This window comes from Macrobrachium rosenbergii, chromosome 37 (genome assembly GCF_040412425.1).
Source record: "Macrobrachium rosenbergii isolate ZJJX-2024 chromosome 37, ASM4041242v1, whole genome shotgun sequence".
NCBI lineage: Eukaryota > Metazoa > Arthropoda > Malacostraca > Decapoda > Palaemonidae > Macrobrachium > Macrobrachium rosenbergii.
Window position 1 is genome coordinate 17,636,537 of NC_089777.1, and position 12,500 is coordinate 17,649,036.

A 12,500-nucleotide genomic window follows, 5' to 3' on the forward strand; every position below is an offset into this window, starting at 1 on the left:
ACAAGGAATAACATGACTGATGAGAGAGAGAGAGAGAGAGAGAGAGAGAGAGAGAGAGAGAGAGAGAGAGAGAGAGAGAGAGAGAGAGACTTATGAATGCATCTAAATTCACATAAACCCCAGAAAAGAGTTAAAAGCTTCAGTATGAATTCTGAGAGAGAGAGAGAGAGAGAGAGAGAGAGAGAGAGAGAGAGAGAGAGAGAGAGAGAGAGAGTCCGATATATTATTTCACCTAAAGCTACAGGGCATACTCTGTAATTAATTATGAATGTAACGACCTGGCAATTATTTATATAAAAAATAAATGATAACAAAGACTATGCAAGTATAAATTTTCAACTCGGCCCGATATTCCTACAGATGATCTGTCCTTGGAACCCTGCTCGCTCTCTCTCTCTCTCTCTCTCTCTCTCTCTCTCTCTCTCTCTCTCTCTCTCTCTCTCTCTCTCTCTCTCATACGCTCATCAGATTTTGTTATTCCATATTGTTATTCTGTCTCTGATGAAGATCTTTCAGATGAAAATCAATTGGAAAATAAGATTCTCTCTCTCTCTCTCTCTCTCTCTCTCTCTCTCTCTCTCTCGTCAGTCATGTTATTCCATGGAATCATTCTGTTTCTGATAAAGATTTTTAAATAGAAATTTATCAGAAAATAACACTCTCTCTCTCTCTCTCTCTCTCATCAGTCATCTTATTCCATGTAATCATTTTGTTTCTGATATAGATTTTTAAATAGAAATTTCTCTCTCTCTCTCTCTCTCTCTCTCTCTCTCTCTCTCTCTCTCTCTCTCTCTCTCTCTCTCTCTCTGAGGCAAGATTTCAAGAGGGAATTAAGCCGTGTCGATAAGTTACGATAAATACGTAAATAAGGAGAAAACGTGCTGATCGAACTTTGAATTTGAGGATGTTTATCATTTTCATTCGAGCAAAACAAAACACGATTCAATATTCAGCAAAGGAAGGAAATTAAATCTAAAAGTGAAGGGAGTGGATAGTACAGAAAATACTCTCTTAAATTACTATCTTCAGCTGAATGCATCCGCAGGATTCACAAGTCATGAATCACGGCGCATAAATCATTACAGCTGCATACAGCTGAATATAATACAAGAATATTACGAGAACAGGGAAAGGTACATACAAAGATTTCTGAATTTCGATCAGCATAAAACAGGTTCTTTCGAATAATTCTCTGCACAGAGGTGGAATATAGATTTTAGGCCAAAGGCCAAGCACTGGGACCCACGAGGTCATTCAGTGCTGGAATGGAAATTGAGAGTAGGTAGGTTTGAAAGGTGTAACAGGAGGAAAACCTCAACGCAGTTCCACTTTGAAATATTTGTTAGAAGGAGGTGGATAGCAAGATGGAAGGAAGATAATATTGATACATTAAAACGGATTCTATATAAAGGAAGATTTTCCAAACAATATAAGGTAATGGGAATCAAAAGTTTAGATGTAAACGAGTTAAACGTAAAATATGTTTTTAAAATGGTACACAAGACCATCCTGACAACTACTTTTAGCAGGTAAATTTAAATGATAAATTTAAAGGATGAACTTATAGGATAAACTCCATCATGGAGAGAGAGAGAGAGAGAGAGAGAGAGAGAGAGAGAGAGAGAGAGAGAGAGAGAGAGAGAGAGAGAGAGAGAGAGAGAGAGAGAAGCCGTCCATTTTGTCCCTTTATAATCCAAATTTACTTTTTACTAAATTCCTCACACACACACAACCACACACACACACACACACATATATATATATATATATATATATATATATATATATATATATATATACATACATACATACATATATATATATATATATATATATATATATATATATATATATATATATATATATTATATTTGGGAGACACAATCCACTCCTCCACAGCTAACATATTTGGAATCACTACTGCATTCTCCATGGGATTCCTTCCCACACACACACACACACACCGTCGGCTCAAGTTATACGACCTGACAGAACTATTCAACACCCAGGCCTCTCTACCCAAAAAGGCAAAAAAGATAAAAAGGAAAAAAATACACTAAGTATTACCTGTTGTTCCTGAAAGCATGTACAGACTATTTAAGAATTACTGACCTTAATGGGTATTTTCTTAAATAATTGCCTGAAGGTACAAAAACGAATCTGGACTTTTTAGGAGACTGAAATGTTTGGCCCTAGTCCACAATATTCAGAATAACCATCCAATATGACCAGTTGCATACAAAGAGAAATGTGTTTGAGCACGTTCTTCAGGAGAGAGAGAGAGAGAGAGAGAGAGAGAGAGAGAGAGAGAGAGAGAGAGAGAGAGAGAGAGAGAGAGAATACTTCCCATATCAGGCAACACGTTCTTCGGTTATCAGAAAGCACAAAACGGCAGTCTTCAGCAATTCAAGCCACGCCTCCTCCCAAGTTGCCAAAAAGGCAATAAAGGCATAATAAAAGCATGTGAGGATGAATAATGTATATCAATTTGGTATTAGTCATAATCATGTGTATTTTCTGTCAACATGGATTTGCGTGTACTAATCACCAGCTACGGCTAGTGTCAGGTAAATGAGAAGTTATTATGTTTCTGAAGAAACTATACCATATTGTAGCGCTCATTGGCAATTTGTAGTGTTATATTAAGATATAGGACACACGCAAGCACGCGCACACACACACACATATATATAAGTATATATATATTATATATATATATATATACTGTATATATAAAATGAATTACCAATTCAGCCCCAATACCACCCCACATGACCCACACTGCCACCTGGTGGCAAGACTTGGAACAGCAACCTTCGGGGATGATAACGGAAAAGAAAAGGCATGGAAAGATGACTTGTGATAATTTCTATTAACTGTAAGATACTAGATACCTAGTAAAAAATAACTAGAAATGTATGATGCTAGAATCTGGACAGCCCTGACACCTAGAATGTACACGGAACGTCAAAGTGTAAGATTTTCTGAAGTCTACAATAAAACCAGTGCCAGCAGGAAACGGGAACAGATATCTAAGCGTCTGGGAAGTTAAAGATATTTGTATACAGAAATTAGTATTTGTTCTGGGGAGCTTGAAGGTGAATCTGAAAACCTGACGTAACAACAAAACCAGTTAAAAAAAAATACCCACAGTAGCATGAGTCTTAAAATGGTAAAACAAATCCGAAGTTATGTATATGCAGATATATTTAAAGATGAGACTGTACAGAAAGCTTTCGGGAATCTGCTCGGCTCCCCTTTTCAAGCTATCTTAACAGTTTTATCTTTAAATATATGTGTACATCTAACTGTGGATTTGCTCCTCCAATAAAACCAGTGTCAGCAGGAGACGGGGACAGCCATGTAAGCGTCTGGGAGAATAAAGGTATTTATAAGAAGAATATGATCTTCGTTCAGGGGGCTGATTGGGTGAATCTGAGAGTAACACTGGAGCCATCTTTGCCTCTGTGGGTGTTTATAGCCAACAGCCGGACGAGATGGCGTAGCGAACGAGCATTTTTCGGAGTTTTACACGGCTGTGAGGTGGGAGAAACGATGGTTATGAGGAGTGATCGGAATAGTAATGAGGCAATGAATGAATGAGGCCTTAATTGAGAGAGGAGTTTGGCGTCTAAAACCGAGGTCACTGATGTAGAAATGGTCACGAGAATAGAAAGCCAAATGTCGAGCCGGAATCTGTTATGGCTACAACTGAATAGAATAAAAACAAAGAAATTTTTTTAAAATGACATTTAGATAAGTTTTTGAATCAGTGACAACCTTCACTAGATTATACTTAACCATACTTAACCAGGAAACCGTTATGGCTAAATTGAAGAGAATAAATGAATTGGAATTTTAAAATGATTTTTATGTAAGTCTCTGAATCAGTGACAACCTTGACTAGATTAGGCTTAACAAAGAATTTTAAGATTACAATATACAATCAGAGAGAGAGAGAGAGAGAGAGAGAGAGAGAGAGAGAGAGAGAGAGAGAGAGAGTTTGTCCACTTGAAGAATATACATACATAATTATACAGTTGATCTTTTTGCAAACACAGTGTACTGAATTGATTATAATTATTTATATATATATATATATATATATATATATATATATATATATATATATATATATATATATATATATATATATATATATATATATATATTTATACATATATTAAAACATCTTTTCCGTACACAGAAAAACACAAATCCAACCGTCATTACGCATGCGCATGTTGGGGGGCAGGATGGGGTGGGAGCATATACTTCGTATGCTTTAAAGAATGCCCATTTCTAGCCCGGGACGGGGTGAGGGGGGTGGATCATATACTACTATGCTTAAGAGAATTCCCATTTCTAGCCCAGACCCGAAAGAAGGAAGTTTATGCTAGTCAGGAAGAACAGAAATAGGAAGACAATTATACATTAATGCATTGATCTACATATGGGAATTTCAACTCCCTCTTAAGTAAGTATCCGTGTTCCAGGCATAAATTATAAAACTGACTAAACAACTCTCTCTCTCTCTCTCTCTCTCTCTCTCTCTCTCTCTCTCTCTCTCTCTCTCTCTCTCCGAGGACCTAGGGAGGATGGGACTGACCTTGCTCAAGTCATAGCAACCTGGAAAGAGCTACAATATTGACTCAAGCTTGTCTCATTTGCATTGCTGTTTTTTGTAAGATTTTTTTTTATTATTTTTGCTGATATACCTTTATTTAATTGCTGTTTTCTTTTACCTTTTTTCTTATACACATGGATATTCAGTATTGTCTTGTAGACTCGTTTCATTTTGAATAATAATAATAATAATAATAATAATAATAAACAAATTTACACGTTGCTACGAAGGATAGTGATTGAGAAATCAACTGGAGACAACTGATACCGCCATGAGAGAGAGAGAGAGAGAGAGAGAGAGAGAGAGAGATTATAATAGGTACGTATAAAGGAGCACTGATTTTAAGCAAGTACTTGATTATACAAATACACAGGTCTTATTTTCCAAAGATTTCAAATTCCACAGAGAGAGAGAGAGAGAGAGAGAGAGAGAGAGAGAGAGAGAGAGAGAGAGAGAGATAATGAATAATGTATAAGGGGACACTGATTTTAAGCAAATACTTGATTATGCAAATACACAGGTCTTTTCTTCCAAAGATTTCAAACTCCAGAGAGAGAGAGAGAGAGAGAGAGAGAGAGAGAGAGAGAGAGAGAGAGATAATAGATAAATATTAGGGTGTACTGATTTTAAGCAAGCACTTGATTATACAAATACACAGGTCTTTTCTTCCAAAGATTTCAAACTCCAGAGAGAGAGAGAGAGAGAGAGAGAGAGAGAGAGAGAGAGAGAGAGAGAGAGAGAGAGAGAGAGAGAGAGAGAGAGTATGGGGGTGCAGTGGCCGCCTCCGAGAAAGAATTAATGAGTGTGTCTGGGGGCAGGTTTTTAAAGAAAAAACACTCTGGAAACGACCAGGACAAAACTCCGGTTCAAGGTCAGAGAAGTTGTTTATCGGACGAGTAGCTCTTTTTTTTTTATTATTATTTTTCCATCCATGGCAAGTTTTTTCTTACACTCCGCCAGCTGATTTAGGTGTTCTCTAGGGGGTAAATATAGAAGTGGTTCCCTGTTTTTTTTTTTTAGTTTATTTTTCTAAACCGGGTAGGTTTAGAAGCAAAAAAGGCCCTCATGGGAAATATCCTGTATCATATGAAAATATGCATTAATAAAAACTATTAAATTAACTATTAAGATTACATACATCGAAAGTTTAAATTTCATACATTTAAAGCAATTAATTTCAATAGAAACATTATAGAATTTTACAGACACATACACACACACACACACACACACACACACACACACACATATATATATATATATATATATATATATATATATATATATATATATATATATATATATACAGTATATATATATATATATATATATATATATATATATATATATAATATCTATATATATATGGATATGTGAAAATCTATATATATTATATATATATATATATATATATATATATATATATATATATATATATATATATATATATATGTGTCTGTCAGTCTGTCTGTCTATTTAGGAAAACATGAGCGGTCGAAACACGCATTACCAGAAATTCCTCTTAGTAAGCCCACCTGGAATGGACCTCTGGACTGATCCTGCCCAACGAACAGAGACTGTGTTTCTGTGGTTCTAATATCGATATCAATCAAATGAAACATAACACCGTAAAACCTTATGACTTTCTGTCAGCGAATTAAGGAAGGACGGAGAAATGGAGAATAGCTATTCCTGGTTATGTCTCTCCCCCGCCATATGCAATGAGGCTGCCCATATATGGCTGCACTCCTGACGAGAGAGAGAGAGAGAGAGAGAGAGAGAGAGAGAGAGAGAGAGAGAGAGAGAGAGAGAGAGAGAGAGAGAGAGAGAGAGAGAGAGGGAAAGAGAGAGAGAGAGAGAGAGAGAGAGAGAGAGAGAGAGATTTTCTATGTCCAGTCAAAACTGATGAATAAACCGGACACGTATTGTAATACTGAGCACTTAATTTTCCGAAAGCGAGAGAGAGAGAGAGAGAGAGAGAGAGAGAGAGAGAGAGAGAGAGAGAGAGAGAGCAATCTCATCTCCGCGATGGCAATTTATTAGTAATACATTTCCTCCTTTCATAAATAAAAACAAAACACCGACTCATAGCTGTCAAGCTCCACTGTGAGACAGAAAAATAAATAAATAAATAAATAAATAAATAAATAACTAAATAAATAAAATGAAACGCTAAATATAAGAATACTTTAATCCTTCTGTTACCCACTACCATTCGAAGCAGAGACACAAAAACAAAAAAAAAAAAAACTTAAAAACAAAAACAAATTTACAATTCCCCTTTTGGGGGCTGCAGTGGGACGAAAAGTCATCGGTAAGTGAAGGAACCAGAATTGTGTGTTTGTGTGTGTATATGTGTGTGTGTATGCAAGTGTGCGTGTCTAGGCCTGTGTGTGTGTGTTGGAAGGACAATAAGCAAACGAAGGCCTCGGCGTCGAACGGTCGGTCAGTAACCTTCGGCGCCCACATGAGAAGAACCCGTCGCATTCATGAATTAGACATTCGGCCCTTAAAAAACTCAAGTCAGTTCTCTTCCAGTCGGCGAGAGTCTTCCTATAAGGTCCCCAAACCTCAAGCTGATATTTTCAAACACTAACATACTGTAGTTTTACCCTTAGAATACATTCACACTACAGTAAATCATATCGTACGTCACTGTCACTTAAAATGCCGTATTACCGAATGGAAGAAACTGTATAAAGGAATAAATGTTTTTCCTTCGTGATGGGGAATGTTGCTTTCAAGTGAGTTTTTCCGGTTGTGGTTAGTATAATTGATTGAATTTCACACAAGCCATAAAACACACACACTCACACAAACATACAAACAATGAAAACACAAACACACACAAACATACACACACACAAACTAGCGTTAATACTGACCGGTTCAAAATACCATAAAAAAAACATACGATTACCCTCCCCTCACAAATCAACAACGAATATACCCCTGAGGTCAATCAGGTCAATTAAGGTCAACTCGAATACGTTTCGAAATCCCGAGGTCCGGCTGCCGGTCGATGCAATTATAACCCTTAACAACCCTTGTTAATGATCGTAAAAGAATGCCATCTGTTTCATTTTTTTTTCTCTCTCTCATTCTTACGAGATTGGGTGAAAGGGTGGTAAGGTTAGGTCGAGCCTTAGGCTGGGCAATAAATGAAAGAAATACTTGGAACATAGATCTGGAACAAATAGTTGGAACAACAAATAATTGGAACAAATAGTTGGAACAGACTTGGAACACATGCTTGGAACAAAGACTTGGAATAAAGGCTTGAAACAAATACTTGGAACAAATACTAGGAACAAATACTTTGAACAAAGACTAGGAACAAATAGTTGGAACAAAGACTTGGAACAAATAAATGAAGCCAATACTTTGAACAAAGACTTGGAACAAATAAATGACACCAATACTTGGAACAAAGACTTGGAACAAATACCTATCTGCTTTGAATTGCAATGTAACAGACCGAAGATGACTTTAATGTTCAAACGCTGGTTAAAGTATGGACATGTAGGGTTGAGCACAACCTTAAAAATAAGGATGTGTTGGCCCTAGGGACAACACTGACAACATTGCAGAGTTTGGAGTAACGATTTACAAGCTAAAATAATCTTCGGTATTTCCTCTCCCACTTTCACAGACTCTTTATACAATAGGACTTTTTTGACAGCTGCCATATGAGGTGGCGCCTGTCAGAGGGGCCTATATGCAAAACCACAGTTTTGAGATATCAAGTTTTAAAGTTTTCCATTTGTACTAGAACCAGTTTATATCATGCGACTTCGGACCATAAGTTTGGGGGGATTAAGGGTGATTTTCGTTTGAAACTTGTTCCCACGTAACAATACGTTTCTCAAATCAGACTTATAATTCAAAGTAAGCCTTTTTACAGTATAGACACGAATATCTCCTAACCGCTAGCCATAAATAAGTACCATAAATGAAAGGAAAAAGAAAAGAATCTCCTACGTATCTTTCAGAGATCTTACAATGACAATATATTGGACTTCAAAGCGAATTACAAGAATGATATCATGCTTACTTATAAAATTAATATATACACTACTATATACATACATACATACATATATATGTGTGTGTGTATATATATATATATATATATATATATATATATATATATATATATATATATAGAGAGAGAGAGAGAGAGAGAGAGAGAGAGAGAGAGAGAGAGAGAGAGAGAGAGAGAGAGAGAGAGAGTTATTTACAACCAAGACGTTATCTTGGCACCAGCCATCAATGTCCAAGGCTGTGGCGACCTCAGATGACCCCGCCTGGCGTGGCGTGATAGGTCACCGAATATTGAACCCCCGGATCACCCACCAACCTCTTATTAAGCAGTGCTCAGAGCACGCATTTAGAGGAATTAAATATGCAATAATGTCTCGCGAGAAAATGGAACCTAATGCCTTTTTCTTTCCCAGGCTGGATGATGATAAGCAAATGATTTACGCTGAGTAAAAAATAACTCACATTTTTATATTTAAAATTATTAATGGGACAACCAACATTGCCGATTACTCATCATACACCATGGCATTCTAAAAATAAGCTTTTCAAGAATCATTGTTCAAAATAGCCAGCAATAACACAAACAAAAAAATAGGCCTATTACAGAATTGCAGACTTGATTTATCGTGTTGTAAAAATCATAACGTATATAAAAATTTATATATCAAATCACGTAAATAAAACTAATACAGTTTAAATAATGACCCGACTAAAGTAAGTCATTAGAATTATATAAAATTACACTTAAATTGTACAGAGTCCATATAACGTACAATGAACAGTGCATGGAAATAATGTAAAAAAAAAAAAAAAAATAGGCCTATTACAGCATTGTAGGCCGAACTTTCCTGCTTGTATAAAATCACGACGTATATAAATACTTAAAATATTTCGAATGTAAATGCAATAATATCGTGATTAAAGTTCATATGTGTGTGTGTGTGTGTGTGATTACATTTAAATTATATACAAAGTTCATACGACAATTCACAGACGTATTTAAAAGTAGAGTAGTCCCCCATTAAAATATTTCAGTTCTCTATAAACTATTAATACAAATATAGAAAACGAGAGCACTCTATTTCTTGGTACACTTATTCATTTCTCTTTACTTCAACTTTAGAAGGTTAAGCAAGCTGTATATTTATTTCTAAACGTTTTTTTTTTTAAAGCAATGCCACGTATTTTAATATGTTTTAATGTATCTGTTGGACCATAAGTCAATATTATATGAATAAATACTAGAAAACTGGAAGAAAATATAAGAAAAGTAAATAAAATGTGGCAAAATATAAGAAGGTTATTTTCTTTAGCTTGATAGGGGTAGGAGTATGTATCCATTTATGAGTCTTCGCTTTAAGAAACTGTACCTATAAATATCACGTAGTTGTCTACAAATGGAAGGATGAAGGGGACTTGTCATAAATAATAACAAAAATCAATGGAAATACAGCAATTCTGCATAAAATAGATGTCATTACTAAATATTCTATACAAACTCACCTATTAAACTACAACTTTTACTTACTGAATTTTAGCGTGGTAGAAAAAAGCGATTTCTGCTCCTCAGATAATTTTGCCCCTGTAAAAGAAAAAAAATTAATATTAACAAAAGTAATCAAGAACAAAGTCAACAACAAAAATACCATAAACAGAGACTTAGCTCGATATAAACAAAAAGCAAACAGATAAATTTGCTCTTTGTTCGTTAGATAAAAGGACTGATATTCGAGAATTTAAAAGATAGGATAACAGACCCACTGATGCACACTTTCTTTTTAGAAAGAATTTGGACATAATCCCACTGATGCACACTTTCTTTTTAGAAAGAATTTGTAAATGGACCCACTGATATAAGACACCGATAGACAGAAGAAAGAGAATATGAGCGGAATATAGCAAAAATAAATGAAATGGGTAGCAGGTAGGGGCCGAAGGGACGCTGCAAAGAACCTTAAGTAATGCCTACAGTGTACTACGTGAGGTGCACTGATGGTACTGACCCCATCCGGGGATAAGATTATAATGACTGAGTGATTTCAGACCTATTTCAAAGATCTGGCATGGCCTTCAAGCCAAAACTATAAACCAGTGGTTCTTAACCTTTTTATTGCCACGCCCCCTCTAAGAGTTGGTCCTTCTTTCCACACCCCCCCCTTGCATCTATGAGTAAAATTCCCTCCAATATTTAAAGCAAGTTGAAAAAACAAAGAGAAAGGGAAGGGGTGTTTTACTCTTCTGGGAATGAATTAGTGAGATACTTGACACAGCTTCTTAGCGACTCTGGTTAAGAGAATAACGAACATATTTAGAGAATTCTTAATTTTTCCCTAGGGCTCGCGCCCCCCTTGGAGATTGCTAACGCCCCCCCAAGGGAGACGCGTCCCCCAGGTTGAGGACCACTGCTATAAACAAATCAAATTTATTTTTGCGTATAAACCAATCACAGAAAAACAAAAGAAATTCATCTATCGTACACAAACATAAACCAATACGGGGTCGAACATTCCTTTCCACCATTAAATTTGGTGGTGGGTCAAGCAACGGAGGTCACGTGACCCTTTCCAAGACGATTTCTTCACCATACATGGCATTAAAGGGACCCACCCCTCCCACTCCCCCCTCGTCCTAACCTAACCTCACCTAACACCACATCACCCCTCTCTCTCTCTCTCTCTCTCTCTCTCTCTCTGTCAGGCTGTCTCCTCCCATTCATCTCCTGTCAGGCTAACTACCAATTCTTCTCGACACTAATCTTTTTTTCTGTTTTCTGTGAGTTTTGCGGGTGTTTTTTTATCAATCGTTTATGTGTTTTTTTTTGTGTTAATTTTTTTTATTTTCTCAAGTTCATTTCAGTTGTGAAGTCTTAATATTTACTAATCATAACAATTATGTTTTTTTTTATTTCTGACCTTCAATCCAGTTGTAGAATCATGAATTTTTTTTTTTTTTTTGCTTATACCTTTATTTACTTTCCTATCTTTTTCCCCTGATACTAAGTTTTTTCTTCTACCCTCTGAAATTCGCTCTAGTTGTGATGGCCACGAACAGCATGTATATGTGCATGTTTTTAATGTAACTTACATGTTTTATTATTTTTTACAGTCAGTTTTTAGTTTTCTGTAAAAGAAAACTACTGTCTGTCTGTCCGTCCGCACTTTATTCTGTCAGCACTTTTTTCTGTCAGCACTTTTTTCTGTCCGCACTTTTTCTGTCCGCCCTCAGATCTTAAAAACTACTGAGGCTAGAGGGCTGCAAATCTGGTATGTTGATCATCCATCCTCCAATCATCAATCATACCAAATTGCAGCCCTCTAGCCTCAGTAGTTTTTATTTTATTTAAGGTTAAAGCCTGCCATAATCGTGCGTCTGGCAACGCTATAGGACATGCCACCAACGGGCCGTGGTTAAATGGGCCGCGGCTCATACAGCATTATACCGAGACCGCCGAAAGATAGATTCCACTCTCGGTGGCCTTGATTATACGCTGTACAGAAAACTCGATTGCGGCGAAGAACCCTCAGCGCATTCCTTACTTGTTTTTCCAGTAGTTTAATGAATTATGTCACGGGAATTTTCTTCAACTAATTCGCTTAGTTTCAAACACAACTATTTTCCTATTTTTAAATTCGTCCTTGTTATTAATTTTTTTCCAAAAATATTTGGAACTTATATTTCTTATTTCGTGTATTATATTTTAAATTGATTACTTTTCTAAGGAGCTTTATAATATATATATATATATATATATATATATATATATATATATATATATATATATATATATATATGTGTGTGTGTGTGTGTGTGTGTAAATATACATATATAT

General features: G+C 35.9%; 2 protein-coding genes across 4 annotated transcripts in view; both read right to left on the minus strand.

Annotated features, from left to right (window-relative positions):
- Positions 1-3,457, minus strand: part of LOC136825166 (mRNA export factor GLE1-like) — a 7,983-nt gene extending 4,526 nt beyond the window's left edge. The window contains exon 1 of the mRNA XM_067081193.1: positions 3,310-3,457. Within this exon, the coding sequence (XP_066937294.1) occupies positions 3,310-3,457 (148 nt within the window). The remainder of the gene's footprint in view (positions 1-3,309) is intronic.
- Positions 1-12,500, minus strand: part of LOC136825365 (uncharacterized) — a 505,160-nt gene that overhangs the window by 427,246 nt on the left and 65,414 nt on the right. For all 3 annotated transcript variants that reach the window (XM_067081627.1, XM_067081628.1, XM_067081626.1), the window contains exon 2: positions 10,200-10,253. The gene's annotated coding sequence lies outside the window, so the exon portion shown is untranslated. The remainder of the gene's footprint in view (positions 1-10,199; positions 10,254-12,500) is intronic.